The sequence below is a fragment of the Ylistrum balloti genome, unplaced genomic scaffold (assembly GCF_031769215.1).
Source record: "Ylistrum balloti isolate Yb309-2 unplaced genomic scaffold, AGI_CSIRO_Ybal_v1 Utg370362, whole genome shotgun sequence".
NCBI lineage: Eukaryota > Metazoa > Mollusca > Bivalvia > Pectinida > Pectinidae > Ylistrum > Ylistrum balloti.
Genome location: NW_026782256.1, coordinates 32,703 through 59,939, shown reverse-complemented (window position 1 = coordinate 59,939; position 27,237 = coordinate 32,703). Strand labels below are relative to the sequence as shown.

The window sequence follows — 27,237 nt, the reverse complement described above, 5'->3', positions numbered from 1 at the left end:
CCTGTCCATATAAACTGTAATGTGTTTCAGCAAGGAACAGGCACTTGGCAAAACAAGTGCAAATAATTCTAAAAGAAAGTTTTTTGGAATGGTGTATTTTCGGTTTTCAGACGAATTACCATATTTATGTCAATAAGATCTAGAATTTTTTTGAGAATGAAATGATTTTATTTGAATTACGACATTAAAGAGAATGCACAATGTCAACACATCAGTTTTAAGCTACAAGTTAACACCTATTGGTACAGACTGCACTATTTCATTGAAGACCTGTCACAAGACATGAATGCAAACCAGAATCAGATCAGGTATAGAACTTGATGTAATCTTACTATGGGGTAAATAGTGAAGGGACACAATGTGACAGGATTGTGACAGGATGAAATGTGACTATGGGGTGAACAGTAAAGGGACACAATGTGACAGGATTGTGACAGGATGAAATGTGACTATGGGGTAAACAGTGAAGGGACAAAATGTGACAGGATTGTGACAGGATGAAATGTGACTATGGGGTAAATAGTGAAGGGACACAATGTGACAGGATGAAATGTGACTATGGGGTTAATAGTAAAGGACACAATGTGACAGGATTGTGACAGGATTGTGACAGGATGAAATGTGACTATGGGGTAAATAGTAAAGGGACACAATGTGACAGGATTGTGACAGGATGAAATGTGACTATGGGGTAAATAGTGAAGGGACACAATATGATAGGATGAAATGTGACTATGGGGTTAATAGTAAAGGACACAATGTGACAGGATTGTGACAGGATGAAATGTGACTATGGGGTAAATAGTAAAGGGACACAATGTGACAGGATTGTGACAGGATGAAATGTGACTATGGGGTAAATAATAAAGGGACACAATGTGGCAGACATGGGTAAGAGTATATATCTTCTAATAAACTAGAAAGGTCATAAAAAGTAGACACCTGATAAAATCTTGACATACCTTAGTCAACGGAGAGGAATTGAGGCCATTCTGCTGGGATTTGTTTCTGAACCATCCTGCCTCCTTTTCAGCAGGGGTGACCTTCAGACTTGAGGTTCGTCTTAATCCATTTTCTTTACGAGCCAGAAAACTTGCCAATGGCGTCTCTGGTTTGATATCCGGGGAATTACATTTATTCTCGAACAGAAGTCTTGCACTTTGTGTCCTTCCCAGTTTTGTTGAACCTGATTTTTCCTCTGTAGCACCATTTGTGGACAAGTCGGTGTTCTCTGACTTCTTCGTCTGTTCTTTCTCTGTGATGGGTAGTGATGACGACGACGATGGCGGTGATTCCTCTATTACCTGGTATCGATTATTGTTAATTTCCTGCTGTTTCGATTTTTCCATTGCTAAATCAATCGCACGAGCCAGAAAATCTTTCTTTTGGAATAGAGACTGACCAACACGTGCACTTTCTGACCTACGAAGCGTTATAGTAGGCCGTGGAGGCATATCTGTTTGAGGTGGAACTTTCGTAACAGAGTCTGATTTCTCTAGATTTAATGATGTTCTAATGGAAGGTTTTGAGTCGGTTGAAGCACCTGTGGAGGAAGTTTTGGGTTTTTCTGGTGTCGATTTATCTGATTGTTCTACTTGTTTCTCTTCTATTTTGTCACGTGACCAAACTGGTTTTGTTGGAACACGTGCACTTTCTGTTCGCCGTAATGAAACATTTTTCCAAGGCGGGTCATTATCCACCTTAACTTTGTCTTTACCTTTGTCTAAATCTCTAAATGTTGACGCACGCTTTTTCTCGTCATCTTTGAGCGATTTAAAAGGATTGTCGTTAGAATCCTCCATTGCCTTGGAACCTTTCCCTAAACCATTTAAGACTTTGTTAAAATCTTCTTTCTCGGAGGTAGATTTTGCACTTTTGTCCTCTATTTTTTTCATTAAACGATCACGAACTCCATAGTCGGATGTGACTCGCATACTCTCACTTCTCTTGACCCCGGTGTCTTTTGGCAGGGTCGGCGTAGGTGTTGTTGTTTGACCTTTGTCCCTACCCACAATCCAGTCTGTCTTCTGTTGAGTTTTATTGCGCACTCCCAATTTTGGGGACATTTTGTTTTTGGCACTATTTTCATCTGCAAAAATGGATTTGTAATGATAAGAATAATAATATCTTGGACTTATGAAATATGTGAAATAAGTGACTGACCTTGACCTTGGTGTAATGGACAATAATTTTTAAATCAGCTGATACAAATAAAATAATCGGTATTGATATTATCTGTTGACTTTGATTTCACAAATTTTGATAAATTTGAATGATGAGATCGTCTTCTTTTCCTTACCTTTCACTTTTAACTTGCATGTTGATGTCACAGATCCGAAATTATTCCTAGCTACACAGTCGTAACATCCATCATCTTGTTCGAATATTTCCTTGATAGTGAGTCGAGCCACGTTACTGTCGTAAGTCTGATGGAAGTCAGGCATGTTTCCAATGACTTGACCGTCTTTTCTCCACATGATCATCGGAACCGGAGTTCCTCTGACGTCACACTGGAGAGTGACGGACTTCCCAGGGACCACACTGACATCACTCAGCTGATGTAGGATGACTGGAGGACCTTGTTTTGCTGTGAAAAATGTGAGACGTAATTGTCTTAATTTGTTCATAGTTACAGTCAAAGCATTCTGCTTCCTGTGATATTACTAAGGTAAGGAAACCATCACTCTGCCTTGTCAACTTTACCAAATCAACAGATATAAATCCAGTCCGATACAAACATGGTTCTACAACGTTCTGCCCAAATCTATTTTATATATGATAAAATAGGGAAAACTGATACTCCGACAGAACATGGTAACATACTGGTTGGATCCAATCAATGTTCACTTGGTCAGTTATGACAGAAATAGACCTGGAATTCTGATCACACACACTTGTAGTATATGTCATACGGTATTAATTGCACAAAATTGTCAGAATTTTGTGAACTGTGTTAAGTTATTGGCCATGATCTACAGTAATATACAGGTAATTACAGAGTATACAGGTAATTACACAGTCTGGTGACATTTCCATTCCGGAGAATTATTTTCGTCGTAAACACTGAGCCTTCAAATTGCCATCATGTTGGAGTCCCTGCCGCAGCCCGACCCCCCTTCAATACGTCATCATTGTAGAGATATTTCTGTTCCAATTATGCTCTCACATGTCATCGAGCTCACATTTAACAAATCTTGTATATCAATTTGATGACAATTCTGGTAGGTTTTTAAATGTTTTAATCCCAATGTTTTTCTGACAATACTTGACCGTTAACATGTAACATTTGTATACTACTTTAATACCTGATATTACTCATGCACCAGTAAGCTATCACCCCCAGATTTCAGAGATAGACTGTTCTGTCATTGATCAGGGCTAATTGAATCTGGATTTTGAGGGTGTACATTATTCAAGTTTGATATCTGTACAGCCAATACACACTGAATGGTAGGTACAAGGTAGTTTGTGATAAGGTGACTAAGTCCGACCCACAGTTCCCACTATTATCAGTCATTATGGTAAAGTCAACCTGAACAGGAGCTCTTTGGTGATACGAGATATATTAATCTTATTAGGCGAATAAAGTTTATCAAAATTTATTCAGTTCTCAAGAAATTTGTCACAAGTTGACATTTTGCATGTCAGAGTTGACACAGAAATAAATTAGCTAATTGTCCTGATGGTGAAGTGTTTCATCAACTTTCATATTGTGATTTAGAATTTTAATACCAGATGGATGTAATTTTGTAAAACCAAATGCTTTTAATGGAAATTTTCTTACTTTCATTTGCAGAATTTCAATATTAGCGTTGACACAATCAGAAATTTAACTATTTTTATAACAGTTAAATAGTGCGATGTCATCACACACTCTGTGGAACATTTTATCTCATTAAAATTTATCAATGGAATCGTTCATTTGTCAATACACATATTACTCAGATTAGCCAAGTATGTTAACTGGCACATACTTACCAAGTCTGATCAACTTAATCACAAAACAGAATAAAGATTCGTACCTGTGGCAGTGAGTAAAATTTACACCTGTGGCAGTAAGTAAAATTTACACCTGTGACAGTGAGTAAAATTTACACCTGTGTCAGTAAGTAAAATTTACACCTGTGGCATTAAGTAAAATTTACACCTGTGTCAGTAAGTAAAATTTACACCTGTGGCATTAAGTAAAATTTACAAATGTGGCATTAAGTAAAATTTCCAATTTTGACTGTAAGTAAAATTTACACCTATGGCATTAAGTAAAATTTACACCTGTGTCAGTAAGTAAAATTTACACCTGTGTCAGTAAGTAAAATTTACACCTGTGGCATTAAGTAAAATTCACACCTGTGGCAGTTAGTAAAATTTACACCTGTGGCAGTTTGTAAAATTTACAATTTTGACTGTAATTCAAATTTACACCTGTGAAGGTAAGTAAAATTTACATTTATGACAGTAAGTAAATATTTATACGTATGGTGGTAATCAAAATTTATACCTCTAATGGTAAGTAAGATTCACACCTGTGACAGTATATAAAATTTACACTCAAAATATAAGTAAAATTCACAGGTGTGGTAGTATGATAAGTAAAAAAAAACCTATCATAAATGGTTGTCTAAATACACAGGATCAAAGCCTGTAAATAGTATTACAGTAGAATATCTCAAGTCATGTTATGATGACCAGGCTTACCATATATACAGTATTTGTTCCTTAGGGAGTATAAACCATTTAACATTATAGTTATTAAACAAACTGAAAGCACTCTGAGGTGTTTAATTACCCATTGTGTGATATAGAGCCATAAGTAGGAACAATATATTTATAGCACCAATACTTCTAAAACAGGTCACTGCCAAATACGGGTAGTACATAATAGATTATCGATATAAAAAACTGTACCAACTAGGTTTATCAACAGCAGTCCTGAGGGCCAGGATACACAATACCAGAGTGATCTGGTAGATTACTTTATCCCTTTTCATATTCAACTGGAAATCATGGTGAAGAAAACTGCGATACACCCTAACAATACTCCCCCATCTGAAGTGATACACCCTAACAATACTCCCCCATCTGAAGTGATACACCCTAACAATACTCCCCCATCTGAAGTGATACACCCCCATCTGAAGTGATACACCCTAACAATACTCTCCCATCTGAAGTGATACACCCTAACAATACTCACCCATCTGAAGTGATACACCCTAACAATACTCTCCCATCTGAAGTGATACACCCCATCTGAAGTGATACACCCTAACAATACTCCCCCATCTGAAGTGATACACCCTAACAATACTCCCCCATCTGAAGTGATACACCCTAACAATACTCCCCCATCTGAAGTGATACACCCTAACAATACTCCCCCATCTGAAGTGATACACCCTAACAATACTCTCCCATCTGAAGTGATACACCCTAACAATACTCCCCCATCTGAAGTGATACACCCTAACAATACTCTCCCATCTGAAGTGATACACCCTAACAATACTCCCCCATCTGAAGTGATACACCCTAACAATACTCCCCCATCTGAAGTGATACACCCTAACAATACTCCCCATCTGAAGTGATACACCCTAACAATACTCCCCCATCTGAAGTGATACACCCTAACAATACTCCCCCATCTGAAGAGATACACCCTAACAATAACAATACTCCCCCATCTGAAGTGATACACCCTAACAATACTCCCCCATCTGAAGTGATACACCCTAACAATACTCCAACATCTGAAGTGATACACCCTAACAATACTCTCCCATCTGAAGTGATACACCCTAACAATACTCCCCCATCTGAACTGATACACCCTAACAATACTCACCCATCTGAAGTGATACACCCTAACAATACTCTCCCATCTGAAGTGATACACCCTAACAATACTCCCCCATCTGAAGTGATACACCCTAACAATACTCTCCCATCTGAAGTGATACACCCTAACAATACTCTCCCATCTGAAGTGATACACCCTAACAATACTCCCCCATCTGAAGTGATACACCCTAACAATACTCCCCCATCTGAAGTGATACACCCTAACAATACTCCCCCATCTGAAGTGATACACCCTAACAATACTCTCCCATCTGAAGTGATACACCCTAACAATACTCACCCATCTGAAGTGATACACCCTAACAATACTCCCCCATCTGAAGTGATACACCCTAACAATACTCTCCCATCTGAAGTGATACACCCTAACAATAACAATACTCCCCCATCTGAAGTGATACACCCTAACAATACTCTCCCATCTGAAGTGATACACCCTAACAATACTCCCCCATCTGAAGTGATACACCCTAACAATACTCTCCCATCTGAAGTGATACACCCTAACAATACTCTCCCATCTGAAGTGATACACCCTAACAATACTCCCCCATCTGAAGTGATACACCCTAACAATACTCTCCCATCTGAAGTGATACACCCTAACAATACTCTCCCATCTGAAGTGATACACCCTAACAATACTCCCCCATCTGAAGTGATACACCCTAACAATACTCTCCCATCTGAAGTGATACACCCTAACAATACCACCCTAACAATACTCCCCCATCTGAAGTGATACACCCTAACAATACTCCCCCATCTCACCCTAACAATACTCTCCCCTGATCTAATCTGAAGTGATACACCCTAACAATACTCTCCCATCTGTGATACACCCTAACAATACTCTCCCATCTGAATACACCCTAACAATACTCTCCCCATCTGAAGTGATACACCCTAACAATATCAATCCCCATCTGAAGTGATACACTCTCCCATACCTCCCCCATCTGAAGTGATACACCCTAACAATGATACACCCTAACAATACTCCCCCATCTGAAGTGATACACCCTAACATTTCTCTCCCTTCTTATGTTTTACAGACTACCTATACTCTCCCATCTGAAGTGATACACCCTAACAATACTCCCCCATCTGAAGTGATACACCCTAACAATACTCCCCCATCTGAAGTGATACACCCTAACAATACTCTCCCATCTGAAGTGATACACCCTAGCAATACTCTCCCATCTGAAGTGATACACCCTAACAATGATACATCCTAACAATACTCCCCCATCTGAAGTGATACACCTTAACAATAATCTCCCATCTAATGTTGTTTTGAAGTTTACAGTATATATCTACCTTTGACTACAATGAGTGCGTCCACTGTGACTTTGCCTTCATTATTCTCGGCGGTACATTCATATTTGCCACTGTCATCCTTACTGGCATCTGAAATCCTGAGTGTTGCCACACGCCCATCATAGGTCTCTTTGCAGCCATGGTTACTAGTTAATTCGTTGCCATCCCTTGTCCAGCAGATTTTTGGTTTCGGCGTGCCAATGACATCACAGTCCAGCAAAAGTGTGTCTCCACCATTCAGAATTTTACTGCTTGGCTTTGTCAGGAATATAGGGGCAACATTTGCATCACTTGCAGTTTCTATGAATGAAAGAAAATTAATTATTTAAAAATAAAGTATTTAAGTTTTTCATTTTTTTTAGAACAATAGTAAGGTCTGATAATAATAATAATAGTGTTTGTGTGAAGGTACATTTGTAGGAGTTTGAATGGTGGTAAACAGAGTTTGTGTGACAGTAGTTTTTTTTATCAATCAGCTGATGATTAGCTGTAAAATTCAGAAATTTGTAATTATTCTTTGTATTATAAGTAACTCCGTGTACAAAATATACATGTCAATCAATACATCTCGTTAACAAGCTCTGGAAATGTTCAGGAGATCAGTCACCCAGATATAACTACTGCCAAACACTTATCCGTCTCGTGTACCATAGAAATTTTTCTGCTGAGCCATTACACTAATTTTTCTTGTATTTGATTGTTATTTAGATTCTAACAAAGCATCTTCCAATTAATGTTTCTTCTTCTTCTAAATTCTTGTAAAGCCTCATGTAATGAAAAATATATGATAGAAGCAAATATACTCCAATACTATGATTAGGAACAAGTCATAAATTAAATCATCTGATACCTTTACCTCTCTTCTTTATTCAATGTTATTTCAATCAATTAAAGAAAACCCCCCTCCCCAAAAACAAACCAACAAAAAACAAAAATGAGAAATAAACGTTAAATTTGAAAAGAAATGAATCTTTCTTTGATAAGAAAATAATTATTTTTCTTTTGTCAACACTTAAAAGCTTAAGATGGTTTCCATTTATATCAGATAACTGAGAAACAGCTTGCAAGAAAACTTCATTATTCAATGCCATGTCAGGTTGTGAAAATCCAAAAGAAATGTGAAATTTAAAAACCTGCTCAGTTAAAAGTTTTGGAAGATTGAAATTTTAAAGCACTTTTAGATAGTAACTACACTAAAAATCAAATCTGCCAGTTTTATTTAATGTTAAGAAATATAACTGTCAGTGCTGAAAATTGAGTAAATTTAAGTGTCACTATTGTATGGATTGGAATGTATATAAATAGATAGTGGAGATCCAGCTTCCTTTATGCTGAGAAAACACGATCTTATTTCTCCGATAAGATGAACGACAAAAAAACCTTTAGATAGTCAATGTATATAAAGTTATTTAATGTTTTTGTCTGGAAAACTTCAGAGAGTTCCACTCAAAAACATTCTGGTCTTACCATCTAATGGCCAGGAAACTCTTTAATTATACCGTAAATACACTATAGTTATACGGAACCATCAGATGTGATATACAAAAGTGATTGTATACTATATGTGTTTTGTAACAGTTCTATGTAGTGTTGTACAACAGCTGTATGTTGTATGACAGTTCTATGTAGTGTTGTACAACAGCTGTATGTTGTATGATAGTTCTATAGTGTTGTAAAACAGCTGTATCTTGCATGACAGTACTATGTAGTATTGTACAACAGCTGTATGTAGTATGACAGTTCTAAATAGTGTTGAACAACAGCTGTACGTTGTATTTGTACAACAGCTGTATACCATGTTTGGTGCATAACAAATTATTGTTTGTATAACAGTCATAGGCTGTATTGTTTTGTATAACAATTACATGTTGTATGTGCTGCACACAGCGGTATGTTGCATGTAATATATAATAGTTGTATATTATATGTGCTGCATAACAGTTGTATATTGTCTGTGTGGCTTATAATAAAGAAATTGCAGTATTTGTAATTTAACCAAGGCTATTGTCTGCTGTAGATGCTTTATCAACCAAAATGTTGCTTGTTTTCCAACATTAAACGTAAACTTTGAAATCTTGTTTGATACTGTATAGATGTTGAACATCTTACGACCAGCTGTGATTCCCTGAACCTTTGAACTATTAGTAGTAGTGTAGGAAAACTGTGTCAGGCCTATAGGAGCCTTATCGCTTCACTGATGAAAACATGGAACCAGATTCCTTTCAAAATTTTGGATGATGTTGACGGTAAAAGCCTGGCTAAGGCAATTTGTTTTGTTTTCTATGTTTACTTTTTCTTGTTTCCAAAGTCTAATGGAAGAGACTCAAATATTTATATATCTACTGATGAAAATAATAACAAACATTTTTGTGATCTTGACAGTAACATTTCCGTGGCATCACAATTATTTTCCTCAGTTTTATGACCTTGACCAGAGCTTTGATAACTATAATGCTGTCTCCTACTTTGGTGGCATTTGAGTAATTTCAGATGGGTATGAGTATGTTTTGACCATCAACAAATCCAAATCTACATGAAGACGACAAATGTTGGGTTATGAATGATGCTGTGATGGTTTGTAAATCAACAACATGTACTACCCTTGATAGAGAATCCTGAACATCATCACAACAGAAATTAGCCATATAGATTTCCAACTCAAATGATTCTACCAGAGCATGATATTAAGATATTGCCTGATACGTAATTTTCTCCATACATAACTAAATCTTCATTCCCCAAGCTCCCAGACGAGCCAGTTATACACTAGCTGTATCAGTATACTTCAGCACCTCCTGTAATGTAACCAGCCAGAGAAATGAGCACACTGAAAATTGTAAAAGTTAGATTTACGAATCTAAATCAGATTATGGAGTCTACATTAGGACCACTTGTCTCACCTGAATAGTGCTCAGCGTCCAGCTGATTTAGAACTTCATAGTGTACCTCCTATGTCACAGGTGGGGACCCCATACTGGGTATACTTAATCACTGACTAAAATCTGATACAACAGCTAATATTCACTAATAATCACAACCTGGGATATGATACTATAAAAATGTAAAATTTAGCTAGCTTTCCTACCCTATTAAACCTAATTTTATCTAAAGTGTTTAAATAAGTTGAAAGTCATGTAAAAAGCTGTAGATCTTTATATTTCTATTTCTTTACTAATTTTTTTTTCTATTCCAATTTTAACGGTCAAATTTGTCTGTCTGTGTTTAAAAATCCACTACATTTAAACAGCTGTTGCAAAACATGTTCCCGATCACAGAAGGTAATTTTGATATAAATGTTTTTTTCTACATGTATTTTGTCACTAGTTTTATCCTTCGTTTGATCTGGGCATTACAACCTTGCCTGGCAAAGATTGCTGTTTATTTAGGAAGGCTTATGTACCCCAATCCCATGCTTACTGATGGCAGAAAATTGGTTATTTTCTCTATGCATGGATCTGGTATCGTCCTAATTCATGATAAGACAATTTTTATCTCTAGAATGAAAGTAATAACCAGATGATCACTCAATAGGGCTGCCCACATGGCTAAAATGAAGTTACTGATAAGTTTATGCTGTGACCCTACAAATATGCTTGGTGCTGTTTACATTATCATGAATTGTGAAGAAGAAAGTCAATTTTCTGTTAATTTGAGAGGTGATTGACTGTTTCTGTATGTTAAAGAGAGGCCTCTAATACAGTGCTATGTTTTCTACCATTACAGTACAGTGTTCTCTACCATTACAGTACAGTGTCCTCTACCATTACAGTACAGTGTTCTCTACCATTACAGTACAGTGTTCTCTACTGCTACAGTGCAGTGTCCTCTACCATTACAGTACAGTGTTCTCTACCATTACAGTACAGTGTCCTCTACTGCTACAGTGCAGTGTTCTCTACTGCTACAGTGCAGTGTCCTCTACCATTACAGTACAGTGACCTCTACCATCACAGTACAGTGTTCTCTACTGCTACAGTACAGTGACCTCTACCATTACAGTACAGTGTTCTCTACCATTATAGTACAGTGCTCTCCACCACTACAGTACAGTGTCCTCTACCATCACAGTACAGTGTTCTCTACTGCTACAGTACAGTGACCTCTACCATTACAGTACAGTGTTCTCTACCATTATAGTACAGTGCTCTCCACCACTACAGTACAGTGTCCTCTACCATCACAGTACAGTGTTCTCTACTGCTACAGTGCAGTGTCCTCTACCATTACAGTGCAGTGTCCTCTACCATTACAGTACAGTGTTCTCTACTGCTACAGTACAGTGACCTCTACCATTACAGTACAGCGTTCTCTACCATTATAGTACAGTGCTCTCCACCACTACAGTACAGTGTCCTCTACCATCACAGTACAGTGTCCTCTACCATCACAGTACAGTGTCCTCTACCATTACAGTACAGTGTTCTCTACTGCTACAGTACAGTGACCTCTACCATTACAGTACAGCGTTCTCTACCATTATAGTACAGTGCTCTCCACCACTACAGTACAGTGTCCTCTACCATCACAGTACAGTGTCCTCTACCATCACAGTACAGTGTCCTCTACCATTACAGTACAGTGTCCTCTACGGCTACAATACAGTGTCCTCTACCATTACAGTACAGTGTCCTCTACCATTACAGTACAGTGTTCTCTACCATCACAGTACAGTGTCCTCTACCATCACAGTACAGTGTCCTCTACCATTACATTACAGTGTTCTCTACCATCACAGTACAGTGTCCTCTACCATTACAGTACAGTGTCCTCTACCATCACAGTACAGTGTCCTCTACCATTACAGTACAGTGTCCTCTACCATCACAGTACAGCGTCCTCTACCATCACAGTACAGTGTCCTCTACCATTACAGTACAGTGTCCTCTACCATCACAGTACAGTGTCCTCTACCATTACAGTAAAGTGTCCTCTACCATTACAGTACAGTGTCCTCTACCATCACAGTGCAGTGTCCTCTACCATCACAGTACAGCGTCCTCTACCATAACAGTACAGTGTTCTCTACCATCACAGTACAGTGTCCTCTACCATTACAGTACAGTGACCTCTACCATCACAGTACAGTGTCCTCTACCATTACAGTACAGTGTTCTCTACCATCACGGTACAGTGTCCTCTACCATCACAGTACAGTGTCCTCTACCATTACAGTATAGTGTCCTCTACCATCACAGTACAGTGTCCTCTACCATTACAGTACAGTGTTCTCTACCATTACGGTACAGTGTCCTCTACCATTATGGTACAGTGTCTTCTACCATTACAGTACAAAGTTCTCTACGGCTACAATACAGTGTCCTCTACCATTACAGTACAGTGTCTTCTACCATTACAGTACAGTGTTCTCTACTGCTACAGTACAGTGTCCTCTACCATTACAGTACAGTGTCCTCTACCATCACAGTACAGTGTCCTCTGCCATTACAGTACAGTGTTCTCTACCATCACAGGACAGTGTCCTCTACCATCACAGTACAGTGTCCTCTACCATCACAGTACAGTGTCCTCTACCATTACAGTACAGTGTTCTCTACCATCACAGTACAGTGTCCTCTACCATTACAGTACAGTGTCCTCTACCATCACAGTACAGTGTCCTCTACCATTACAGTACAGTGTCCTCTACCATTACAGTACAGTGTCCTCTACCATCACAGTGCAGTGTCCTCTACCATTACAGTACAGTGTTCTCTACTACTACAATACAGTGTTCTCTACCATCACAGTACAGTGTCCTCTACCATTACAGTACAGTGTCCTCTACCATCACAGTACAGTGTCCTCTACCATTACAGTACAGTGTTCTCTACCATCACAGTACAGTGTCCTCTACCATCACAGTACAGTGTCCTCTACCATTACAGTACAGTGTCCTCTACCATCACAGTACAGCGTCCTCTACCATTACAGTACAGTGTCCTCTACCATTACAGTACAGTGTTCTCTACTGCTACAATACAGTGTTCTCTACCATCACAGTACAGTGTCCTCTACCATTACAGTACAGTGTCCTCTACCATCACAGTACAGTGTTCTCTACCATCACAGTACAGTGTCCTCTACCATTACAGTACAGTGTCCTCTACCATCACAGTACAGTGTCCTCTACCATTACAGTACAGTGTCCTCTACCATCACAGTACAGCGTCCTCTACCATTACAGTACAGTGTCCTCTACCATTACAGTACAGTGTTCTCTACTGCTACAATACAGTGTCCTCTACATCAACAGTATAGTGTCCTTGCCAGCAGATGATTTATTACTTATCCTTGTGTTTGTGAGTGTAAATCCACAGTTGTGACTGTGAGGAATTCTCAATCAATCAGTCTGGTATTATTCCAACTCTCTTTATTACAGTTCAGTTTTCAGTGTGAAGTATATATGTTATGTCACAAATTAGGTGTTAAAAGGAGTGATAGACTCCACTAACTAGACATTACTGTGTGTGTATCCCCTGAAGTAAGACAATTGATGAATGATGGACTCCACTAACTAGACATTACTGTGTGTGTATCCCCTGAGGTGAGACACTTGATGAATGATGCACTCCACTAACTAGACATTACTGTGTGTGTATCCCCTGAGGTGAGACACTTGATGAATGATGCACTCCACTGACTAGACATTACTGTGTGTGTATCCCCTGAGGTGAGACACTTGATGAATGATGGACTCCACTAACTAGACATTACTGTGTGTGTATCCCCTGAGGTGAGACACTTGATGAATGATGCACTCGACTGACTAGACATTACTGTGTGTGTATCCCCTGAAGTGAGACACTTGATGAATGATGCACTAACTAGACATTACTGTGTGTGTATCCCCTGAGGTGAGACACTTGATGAATGATGCACTCCACTAACTAGACATTACTGTGTGTGTATCCCCTGAGGTGAGACACTTGATGAATGATGCACTCCACTAACTAGACATTACTGTGTGTGTATCCCCTGAGGTGAGACACTTGATGAATGATGGACTCCACTAACTAGATATTACTGTGTGTGTATCCCCTGAGGTGAGACACTTGATGAATGATGGACTCCACTAACTAGACATTACTGTGTGTGTATCCCCTGAGGTGAGAAACTTGATGAATGATGGACTCCACTAACTAGACATTACTGTGTGTATCCCCTGAGGTGAGACAGTTGATGAATAATGCACTCCACTAACTTGACATTACTGTGTGTGTATCCCCTGAGGTGAGACACTTGATGAATGATGCACTCCACTAACTAGACATTACTGTGTGTATCCCCTGAGGTGAGACAGTTGATGAATAATGCACTCCACTAACTTGACATTACTGTGTGTGTATCCCCTGAAGTGAGACACTTGATGAATGATGCACTCCACTAACTAGACATTACTGTGTGTATCCCCTGAGGTGAGACACTTGATGAATGATGGACTCCACTAACTAGACATTACTGTGTGTGTATCCCCTGAAGTGAGACACTTGATGAATGATGCACTCCACTAACTAGACATTACTGTGTGTGTATCCCCTGAGGTGAGACACTTGATGAATGATGCACTCCACTGACTAGACATTACTGTGTGTGTATCCCCTGAGGTGAGACACTTGATGAATGATGGACTCCACTAACTAGACATTACTGTGTGTGTGTCCCCTGAAGTGAGAAACTTGATGAATGATGCACTCCACTAACTAGACATTACTGTGTGTGTATCCCCTGAAGTGAGACACTTGATGGATGATGGACTAACTAGATATTACTGTGTGTGTATCCCCTGAAGTGAGACACTTGATGAATGATGGACTCCACTAACTAGACATTACTGTGTGTGTATCCCCTGAAGTGAGACACTTGATGAATGATGCACTCCACTAACTAGACATTACTGTGTGTGTATCCCCTGAAGTGAGACACTTGATGAATGATGCACTCCACTAACTAGACATTACTGTGTGTGTATCCCCTGAAGTGAGACACTTGATGGATGATGGACTAACTAGATATTACTGTGTGTGTATCCCCTGAAGTGAGACACTTGATGAATGATGGACTCCACTAACTAGACATTACTGTGTGTGTCCCCTGAGGTGAGACAGTTGATGAATAATGCACTCCACTAACTAGACATTACTGTGTGTGTATCCCCTGAGGTGAGACACTTGATGGATGATGGACTCCACTAACTAGACATTACTGTGTGTGTATCCCCTGAAGTGAGACCCCCTCCCTTGCTTTAAGGTAGAAATCCAGGCTAATGCCATCCTATACAGAATGTCCACACTGATTCCTACCAAGGAATGGTTCACTATCCAGGGGACCTGATGCACCAGTTGATAGCCATGGACCCTAACACTTGATATCTCTAACTCAACACATCTGCTCTTAAATCTCATCCATCTTTTCCATAATACCTTGATATAGAAAATATCGTGGTAGTTTCCCTCCTCTTTCTGATTTCATAACTTTAATTCTAAATGGACTGAACCATCACTTTCATCTAAGATATTCCTTGTAACAAAATGGGGGTCAAAGGGTGAAATTTATTTCTCATAACCTTAGTGGTATCCTTCTCTAAAACGTGGCCAATGACAGGTGAGGACACTTGGAAACTACTCAGTAATTAATCTTCCATTAGAACAATTCATTTCCTGACTGTGTAATTAAGTAACAAAGAACTAATCTAAGTGCTGATTGGTTAATCTTATCTCTCGAGTGTGCAGTAAGAACGATCATCTTTGGTGTATTAATCAAACAAAAGTGCCAGAAGAAAAGACGATATGATTATAATCACTGAGATCAGTCTCTCCTAATCTCCTGTATAAGTATATGAGACGTAAGTGCTCCACACCTCGGCCACTCCTGATAATAACAGCTCATCAATGTGTATGCTGAGCTAACCGAATTCCTTGCATGCTTCAGAAACACAAGCAAACAGTGAGCAAAGTTTTCAACTTTAATACGTTATACTTTATTATTTGTACATCAAAGTGTGTCAAAACAAAAATTTACTATGACACATAAAATTACCTCCCTTTCTTAGTATCATTTGGAAGTCTTTTAAGATGAAGGTCAATATGTTCTATTCACCGGTGTATCATGTCTGATACAAACTGTGCCCTGATATGTGGAAATTATATTCAATTTGTGCAGTTAACAATTTCTTAAATATCAATCTATGCTGGGTAAGGGTAATATCAGGGAAGAAAATCCTAGAACACACACAACAGTATTTAATTGGAAAATCTAAATAACTAACTTGTAAGGATATCAAAATTAATTGTTTTGAAAATATTAGAGACCAAAGAACAAATTCATATAAGTCACAGGGAGATGAAAACAAAAATTCTATTAATAGATAAGACTTTTTCCCCTTCATATACGAAAAACAGAAGTTTGATATCTAATCTTCGTTTTGGTTTTAAATCCTAATTAAAAAGTTTGGTTAATCTAGCAAAACAAATTTTTGAATTTGTTTGCATAGATATATTTTGTATTCTCTATAATACAGATAAAGCATAAGATAGAACGACTAATATTGGTAATTCACTGCTGAAAACCCAAAGTTAGATAAAGCTCAGAGTTTGTATAATACTTCAGGGTAAAAGCAAAATAGCAGCAACAAGAGCAGAAGGATGAGGAAAGGGGAGGAAAACAGCTTTAATTTACACCAACTCCATCAATGTTTCCACCCCTACATTTCACAATAGAATGGTCTGGTTCTGATAATGAGAGAGTCTATTTTTGAATGTAGGGGAGGAAACATGTGAAAAATAATATATGAATTATACAGTGTGATTAAATAAAGCATTAGAATTGTTAAATAAAATGTTTGTGATTTAGTGATTGTCAAATAAATCTTCAAAACAAAAAATGTATTATTTCTTGTTCAAATTTGATTAATGACTTTCAAAATATACTAATAATGAACATCTTTTTAATAAATTAACATATAAATTTGAAATGAAAACATCAATCATAAACATCCAATGAAGCACAAGGACAATGAGAGGTCATTAGGTCACCCAGTGACCAATGACATCCTCTGTTATATCACAGACATTGAAGACACAGTAGAAGAGAGGTGTAGTACAAGCACCACAGTGACAGAAAAAAAGTCAGATATACAAGCTGTTCAAATTACCTTTCACATTAATTTTACACACTGTCTTAGTCTCGCCCAGATCATTTTTGGCCACACATGCATATTCGCCCTTGTCATCGAGAAATATTTCTGAGATTTCCAGTTTAGCAGTGACACCATCAAAGGTCTGTTTAAAGTCAGCCGAGTTGCGCTGAATAATCCCATCCTTGTACCATGACACAGTGGAAGCCTCTTTTATCACACATTCTAGTTCAACGGCTTGACCTTCCGTCACCGACTGTTCTTTCAGCCTCTTTTTGAACTCTGGCTTTCTTGTGGCTTTCTCTGTATCAAAGTAAAATTATGCAAGATTATCAAACTGAAGATTGATATAAAAAAAAATAAAAAGTTGTGTCAAAGTGAATAAAGCCATAAGTTGTCTTTTTTTTTTCTGCTTTAAATGCCAAATTTCACGATGCAGTTTTCTGATGTGTTGTCAAAGAGTAGGAAATCAAGTATTACTCTTCGAACAATATGTAGACAATAAGACTGCTATGACAGATGGATTCACTTGACCTAGATTTATTCTTCTGTATCTTGGTAAATATCATGAGTGTCTATACTACAGAAAAGCATGTTTCTGTGAAACTGAGCTAACACCATACGGAAAGTGTTGACCGTTGATATCGAGAAACATATGTAAATACAGCAACATGTGGCGTCTGTATGTTTATCAAAAATCACATCCACACATCTTCCAAATATTTTACACAAGTGAGCTTGAGCAAATAAACTGATTCTCATGTTTATCACAGTCAGAATTGTACACCTGGTTTAAATAGAAACCTTAAGGGATGTACACTTTCGTGTAACTGTGTAGACTAGCACAATCTGTCAGATCTTGTTGATATGATAAAGGTTCAAATAACTTCTAAATAATTTCAAAAAGGATTAAAAAAACTGATTGACATTTCAAATGCAACACTGAACATGGAATTTTTAAAAAAGTGTGTATATGAATATCGTCTGTCAGTTGCTGATAACAAGATATCCCTGAATGTAAATTCGAACAATGTAGAGCTGTGACACCACAGTGGTATCATCTTATCTGATTGTGATGTCATAAAGGTGAGGTTCCCTTGTCTGATCTTACTGTACCACAGACATGGAGATGTGTGGGCACACTGTTGTATGAATTCACATACGTGTACATGGTCATACAACACAATATTTCACTATATCATGTATATTTGTGTGTGTTTTTAAATGCTTCTTCTCTGTTTCTTAAATTCATGAATATTCATGTCAATTTTGACTGTTTATAGTACCCACAGAATCAGCAAAATTTGACCCCCACCAAAATAATAGATTTGACAGTATGGTAAATATCTATAGTGAATTTAACTAAATGTATGATGTGATTGAGATTGTACGTATGTACTGTAACATTTCATCTCACCTCTTACCCTTGTGTACTATAATACTTTATAAATAAGATGGAAGTTGTATATATTACTGAAAGTACACAAAATCCTTACAAAGGAATGTATATACGTCTATACACTTATATACAGGTGAAAAGATACTGTCAATCCTCATAAAGGATTTGTAGATATTGTCTATATACTTACATGTATATACAGGTAAACAGATATTGAAAATTTCTCTTTTTTGGAGAGAGAGAGTTATTATTTTCACTATTTTAGAAGATAGAAAATGACAACACAAAAAAAGAAACCTTGAAAATAAGATTAATAGAGAAAACAAAACTATGTGTCATGATCACCACAAAAATTTCTATCCCTTTGCATCAAGCTTTTGGTACACCTGGAAATTCTGAGAAAACCAATATTACAGAACTGAATTATATGTCTTATGTGATGGTTACAACACCATTATATAACATTCATCCAATTTCCTATCACAGACTTACTTTTTACGATGAGTTTTGATGTTGTTTCAGCCTCTCCAAGAGGATTACGAAAGTTACACTTGTATTCGCCCATGTCATTCATCCCAGCACTTTTGATGGTGAGAGTGGCTTTCCCTGATGAGCTATCAAACTTTGTTTCATAGCGTACAGAGGAGCCGAGGGCCTTATTGTCTTTACTCCAGGACACTGTGGGGATAGGGGAACAGGTTACAGCACACTCCAGGATAGCTGAACTGCCCTCTAGTGTCAGAACCTCCTTCAACGTGGTCCGAATCTCTGGACAACCTGAAGTAAACATGTTTGTAAAACCGTGAGACTTGGGCAGAAATTAACGTTTGTCACCATTACAAAGTTTGTCCCCTGCCAAAGCAACTTCCTTTAATCAGAGACGAAAAGCGAAACATTAAAAGCACATGATGTCTTCGCTGGCTTTACCGTTACAATTCCGATAATGTGTAGCCGTAAAAAAAAAGGAAGCAATTAAGCAGCCATATGTCCATAATAAACGTGACAGTCTTAGTGCAGGCAAAGTAATGACGATACGCTAGTAAATGATCACTAACTGAAGGTCAAACATGACAACTTGTTGAATGACATAACGTACCATAAAACAGTAAAAAAAACGCTGTGCACTAAAGTCACACAATTGATACACAAAATATAATGAACAATGTTAAGTTGTCAATGAATTCACACACAGTCACAATATGGGTGAGATGTTACAAGTATAGGAAGATGAGGAGAAGAGAGTAGGGAAGGTAGGGAATGGTATGAGGATATGGAAATGTGGCAGTTCATGTCTACTCTGGCCAGACACAATCATTCTTTTACACCAGTTCCTGCTGTGGAGGCTGGAGAAAAAAAAACATGGACAAAAAGGAGTATGGTCAGCTTAACAGTTTTAAGATGAAATGTTCAAAACTCCTCTTTCTTTAAAGAAAATGAACAAGTTTACCAATAATTGGATTAGTCACCATGAGAAAATCTCTACTATGGTATTACAAGCAATTAGTTATATTTTCTCCAGATATAAAAGCTGATTTGTTGTTTTGTAAAGCTAACAATACTTTGTGTGTATATATTTTCCTCTTAAAATACAGGTATATGTAGGTACATTTATGTGTCCATAATATAAGTACATCCATGCATTTTCTGACAGGCTCAGCACTGTTACTGCATTCTACTTTATACATCTGAAACCGGAAAAAGACTCTAGGGATATTGAGGGCACTACAGCTAACTAGTTCTGTGTATACAGATACCTGTCCATAATGGCACCTCTATATAGTGACCTATCTATTGTGTATACCAATAACTCTCTATAGTGACCAATCCATTGTGTATACCAATACCTCTCTATAGTGACACCCAAACCTTTGGGTTTACTGAAAAATCTTTATGATGACCAATCCATTGTCTATATTGACACCTCTCTGTGACCAATCCATTGTGTATTATGACACCTCTCTATAGCACCAATCTATTGAGTATATCAACACCTCTCTATAAGGACCAATCCATTGTGTATTATGACACCTCTCTATAAGCACCAATCTATTGAGTATACTGACACCTCTCTATAAGGACCAATCCATTGTGTATTATGACACCTCTCTATAAGCACCAATCTATTGAGTATATTAACACCTCTCTGTGACCAATCTATTGAGTATACTGACACCTCTCTGTGACCAATCTATTGAATATATTAACACCTCTCTGTGACCAATCCATTGTGTATTATGACACCTCTCTATAAGGACCAATCTATTGAGTATATTAACACCTCTCTGTGACCAATCTATTGAGTATACTGACACCTCTCTATAAGGACCAATCTATTGAGTATATTAACACCTCTCTGTGACCAATCTATTGAGTATACTGACACCTCTCTATAAGGACCAATCCATTGTGTATTATGACACCTCTCTATAAGCACCAATCTATTCAGTATATTAACACCTCTCTAACACGAGCATTATAGTATATAAAATAATAAAGTGGTCAGCACATTACTGTATATCATTCTACCAGAAATCAAAATCAAACCGTATTTCTTGAAATAGTTTGAAATATTTTCTGTCAATAATCACGTTGTTAGATATACGAAAAATGATGAAGGTAAGTTTAATAGAACTTTATAACTATCATTTTTTTTAAAGTTTCTTAATATTGAAGGAAGAAAAAAATGACAAATATTAACTTTTCACTCGTGAAGTCAGATAAAAAGATTTCATGAAATATATTGCACTGATATATATCAGAAACATTCACAACGAAAACAATTGTACAAATCAAAACAAATGGAATTATTAACAAATGTATAACATTCCGAAATACACATAAGTACAAAGGTTACAGTATCAATAAATCCTTATTGATGGTGAAAGATCATGACGAGGAAGATGATGTCAGTTCACAATGATGATGATGATCTTAGAAAAAATTAAAAAAAAAAATGATAATGATAAATTCTTTTATACCAGGAAATGAGCCTATAACGAGTAAGCTATCATTCATAAACACAAATCTCACAAATCACAATCTATAAGTGAGAAAAGTTACCTGTGTCCTGGAACATGGTTCCAATTATTCCTATATGGAGAAGTAGAGGAGAATGTGGTGTTTACCATGAGGTCCCCATGACGATAGCTACTGCAGCCAGGTGAGAGAAGCCCACTCTATGTTTACGCGTGCTCTGTTTAGCGTTGAAATACCCTAAATTGATTTCTTCACTGAGAACTAGTGAATTCCAGGCATAGAGGAGATTTGGCAAACCCAAGCGCGGGAAGAAAATGTTAAACATCAATGAACTGTTGTATGGAGAGTCGCACCTCCTATGTTACCATCTGACGTTACTGAAATACTTCAACCCTAAAGTTTATAATAAGATAAGCTTGTACCTATATCAACTTTGATCAACTATTGTACTGCAGCTTGGAGACCAGAGATGGGCTCCTTCTGTTAAACAATGGCCTGATGATGATACAATACAGAGCACGCTACTTCCAAAAATAACAACTTTTCTAATTATGCAAACAAGAAATAGTTATATTGGTACCAAAGATATAAACCAATTTTGTAGACATAGAAAATTACTGCTGGCAGAAGAAACAGGAAATAATTGCATATAAGAAACACCTGCACCTTCAAATAAAGCAGTTACTATGAAAACTTGCTTCTCTTCTAATGTACATCTAAATTATTTATTATAGAATCATTTTTTTTCGCTGAGGTTTCTCTATTAGATTTGGCAAACTGAGAAGTAATAGACTTTGCAGAAATAATGTGTGGAATTTTCTGTCTTTCTGTTAGACAGGGCCGAGGAGATAAGCTGTTCAATTTGGACCTCAGCCAATTCGGGTAAAAGTTGGAATTTACAATATTATGGAATAAGGGAGATAACTCTAGGACACTTACACATGGTGTGTGCAAGTGGGCTATTTATCAGAGGTCTGATACACTGATAAGATCTGACTTATAATCAAGCTAATAACACAGAGGTAGGCCGCTAATCCTTCACACAGCACTCCATCAGACTGAATACGTCTCATATCTACCCTCAAATTTGTTCTCTCCTCACAATCTACATGTATTGTGCTTTAAACAGGACCTACAGAGATGATTTGAATTATAGATCTGCAGAGCAGTGAAAGCGTTCAGCATTATATCTATACAGAAATTCAACCCCTACTAACAAATGCACTTCTCTGACCAGCTAGTCCCACTGAACTCTATAACCCTTCCCTGACCAACCATCTCATACATCACTTAAATTTTTATGGAGAAGAATGTTGTTTATGGTCTTTCCTGGTAATTACTGATATATATATAAATAAATGAGTTTGGAGAATTAGTTTACATATCCCTGTGTTTTACAAGCATTGTTTTATTTTAGCTTTCATAAAAAAATTATAGCAATTATTTTTTCAAACTTCATAAAAGTTGAAGAATTTTTTTTACAATTTTAAGCTGATGCTTTCTTACAAAAAGAATCTTAGACAAAGAAGTTCCTTAATGAACAATCATGGTCAAGCACCGATGTCCAGTAGGTATTTGATACATTAGGAAGAAAAAATATCACATCATTTCTCTTGAAATATCAATTATTGCTTGTTTCATGTTTGACATCTTCTTTACAGTGTGGGTCAGACAACATCATATAGTTAACCAATTAAAGGGATGAATGTTGGGCTTTTTTATAGTACTATCATACTGAAATGTTGTAACCCAGATGTTGAATAATACTCTGACCAATGAAATTATTCCCAAAATAAACTTACTACAACAATAAATTCAAAGCCGAAAGTCAAATGAAGATTATCAGTACAGAACTTGCTTTTGTAGACTTTGGTTTGTCTCAGTCAATGGACACCACCCTTAAGGATGATATCTCACTTAGAGAGCAAAACCCTGACAGAGAAAATTCATAACCCTAATATAAATGTGATTCTGATATTGATAAGGGTCCATAACTCTGTGTAGTGAGATGAACAAGATATTGTTTCAGTGACACTCCATTCTTTTAATACATTAGACATAAATGTACAACAATGTTTATTGAATGTAGGTGATAAATCTACGAAGTTATGCTGCAGGAAAATATTAGTATGAAAATGAGTAAAGGGCCATGACTCTGTAATATGTAGGTTATGATGTTAAGTACTGGAAGGTAAGTTCATCGACTTTACCATTATAGATCAAATATCTGATTATAGAATTAATATACAGAATGTACAACTGGAACAAACTTAAATGGCGATTCAGAGATCAAAATCAACACAAAACAACGTAGTTTATTTGAGAATCAGCCAGTATTTCTGTGCATATTTGCTTCAAAGTTAGTTAGCATTCCATCAACAAAGCTTGAGAGAGCATCAGAGTTCAGAAGAAAATGGTTTAAATGGTGCTGCTATTCCTGGCGCCCTAGACACAAACAAATGCAGACACACACCAAACTCCACAAGCTATTTGTAGACTTTTCAAGGAACAGTAGTTCAAACAAATATTCTTGAGAATTTAGATACATGTGTCACTGTGCTGACAGCCAATCACATTCAGTAAAGTATAGACTAGCAGTCGTTAATCAGGCCTCTTTATTTCAATTTCTTCTCCATCAATCTTCATTAGAGGTAAATGACTACTGCCGAGCTCACCACTTCATCCTCCAAATGGAGTGCCGAGTAGACAATGATTCTGACTACTGAAAGCTTAACATGAAAACTGGACAAGAAATATTGAATTGAATTTAAAATGCATTGAAAAAATTTGAGTAAAATTCCATTTTTATAAAGATCATGGGGCTTACTACTGTACAACTTAGTGTTATTTGTATAAGAACACTTAAGATTAAAGCTATATGAGGTTTGGTCAACTTGATTTTACCATCAACTAGTATGGCTGAGGTCATCATGTTCTAAAGGTCAACTGAAATATGGAGAATTACCAGAATGTTGATTGGTCAGTGTACTATAGTAAATAAACCACACAATCCCAAATGTCTGTCATCCCATCAGTAAGACTAAGAAAGCATCTCAAAATCTCCTTAACGTTTCTGTTCCTTAATTCAATATGACAAAGTCAGGGTGATATAAAAGAAAAGATTGTCCAATGAACTAATCTGTCACATGAGAAATTATAAACAGAAGGAAATCCCTGACCAATCAGAAGTGAAGACAAATATAATAAGGAATTGCATGGAGGACAATAGTCAATCAGGTAAAGGGTTACACAAAGGAATCACAAACATGTAAAGGGACCACAACCAATCAAACAATAGGACACAAAAGGTGTTAGTATGACTAGACTAATGAGGAGTTAGGATGCATCAATGGTGATGGGGACCAATCAGACACAATGACATACTAATCCTCCAATCAGCTACAGGACATTCAAACATGTGACATGAGGATAAGCAAGGGAGATTTTCAAAGCAGTCCTGATTGTTGGGAGCCAGGTTACTGAATATGTTGGTACTGGAACAGCGTCGGTAATCTGTGTGTTGGTAAAAATTACATAGAAACAGATAAACATCCACACAATGCAGCATTGAGTAAAGCTGTTATAAAGTAGGAAATGCCTGCGATATATGATAAATGAACGCAGGTAACCAGAAAACAGGAGGTGGCGAAAAGTGAAGTGTACTTCTAATTTGATCTGTAATATCAATATACGCTCTCAGACACTAACACACACTAACAAAACATACATGTTAAACAGACTTTCTGCTGACACTTCACAAACACTTACTTTGTAACCTCAATCATTGTACACAAATTTTCCCTGCCAACCTTGAGGATATAAATTTGACATTTAGAAAAACACTTTTAAAATCGTTGACATATTCACAGACTTAATCGTTCCTACATAGGAATTTATGGAATGAGACTTTCTAACGTCGTGGTGATATTTTGATGTTATTTTTATGGCTGTTAAAGTGTAGAGAGTATGTTTTATTTACTGACTATAATGCTATAATGATCTGAGAAATTGGGAGGGGGTAGGGAGGGGGGAGATACAGGGTAAACTTTATATACAGTTAATTATCTACATAGTAAAGATACCACTAACAAGCCGATCAATATTGATAACACTTCATAGATAATGATACACTCTTTATAAGAATTAACCAGAGATTTGATACTTTAAAATTTTCATTTTTAAGTTTAATAGATCCTGGTTGTCCAGACAATAAGGATCTAATTTCTGACAAGGTCACCTTAAACAGTCAACAGGAGAGCATTTCTGATCTTTTTTTACTTGTAAACATTTGCTTCACCCCCTTAGTACTACACCTCTACTACCATCATTGTTTGTTTGTGTCATTGTCTGTTTCTCTCATACTGGGTATGTAAGGTTCTAGTTTAACGGATACTCACCTGATGGTCTGCCCTGGTTTCCATAGATAATTATGGTCTCTTCTTTTTCCTCCTCGTCTGACCCAGAAACACTGCCGTAACCACTACTTGTCTTGGACACATTCATTCGCCCACCTGCCTTATCTCCCCCAACATCCTTTGATGTTTGTTTTGGAGGGAGTAGTGTGTCCATTGGCTTGGACATTTCCACTTTAGCCTCAGCCTTATCCCCCCATGCTTCCCCCTTTGTAACAGAAAAGTTATCTGACTCCAGTAAAATATCATGTTCTTCAATTTCCTCTCCAGAATCGTCTCTTTTCTTTCTCACTACATATTTACTCCGAGAAAAGTAATCCGACCCTCGCTGTGTGATTTTGCGTTTGGACTTGGTCACATCTTTTTCATAGTGATAAGTTCCACCGGGAGATGTAAGCTTTGTTTCAATGATTGTGTCTCGTTCCTCTTCCTCTGTATTGCTTTCCGATCTACGAAGTTTCATCTTTTGCGTGACTGTGGTATCACCGACATGTTTCTGTGATGTACTTGACACAGATACAGCACCGTCATCATCTTCTATCACTGATATTGCACTATTTTTTTCAGGCGTAGTATTCATGTCCAGGAGGAGGTGAGACCTCTGTGGCGCAGAAACCAGCGTTCTAGTGTTGTTTTCTGAAAATGAAAGTAAATGATTAAAACTAGAGTGTAAAAATATAATGAGTCATTATAAGGAGTTTTGACTAAAATGAAATTGACATACAGAGGAGCTTAAACTTCATTTACAACTTCGTTAAAAACAAGAAATTTTCTAGTCTGATTTAATTTGTTGATTAACTTTATTGAACCTCTTGGAAATATGCTAATTAGTACCTACTGCAAAAATTTCATTCAAATCTAAACTCAATCTTTCTGTCTGTGTCTTGTATATTCTTAACAAAACTTAATGTCAAACTGTAATCTTAAGTATTAAAGTATAACAGCAACACATGAAACCTTGGATGCTTATACATATAGACAAGGTGATTATTGTAACAATGAGTGTGATGTCAATACTATCGACTAAAAGAGTATTTATCAGTACTTCAGGCTCCGAAATTCCCCAATGAAGATTTACACAAATTAACATGATTTGTCTGTAAACTTCTGACCTTCATTCTAACTTTGATATT

At 37.1% G+C, this 27,237-nt stretch overlaps 1 protein-coding gene across 1 annotated transcript; it reads right to left on the bottom strand.

The window, feature by feature from the left end:
* Positions 1–222: 222 nt before the first annotated feature.
* On the bottom strand, positions 223–26,222 carry LOC132553870 (myosin light chain kinase, smooth muscle-like). Its single transcript, XM_060218149.1, has 7 exons — positions 26,090–26,222; positions 19,209–19,493; positions 17,336–17,620; positions 7,186–7,485; positions 2,300–2,587; positions 963–2,089; positions 223–270 (listed from the first exon to the last, which is right to left on the bottom strand). Exons 1-7 carry the CDS (start codon positions 26,193–26,195, stop codon positions 223–225), a joined length of 2,439 nt encoding a protein of 812 aa, XP_060074132.1. The 5' UTR covers positions 26,196–26,222.
* Positions 26,223–27,237: the final 1,015 nt, after the last annotated feature.

Coding starts and splice junctions, on each gene's coding strand:
- LOC132553870 (XM_060218149.1), bottom strand. CDS start 26,195: ATGAATGTGTCCAAGACAAGTAGTGGTTACGGCAGTGTTTCTGGGTCA. Junction 17,621..19,208: donor ATCAAAACTCATCGTAAAAA/GTAAGTCTGTGA, acceptor ACTTTGATACAG/AGAAAGCCACAAGAAAGCCA. Junction 271..962: donor ATTCCTCTCCGTTGACTAAG/GTATGTCAAGAT, acceptor GTCTTGTGACAG/GTCTTCAATGAAATAGTGCA.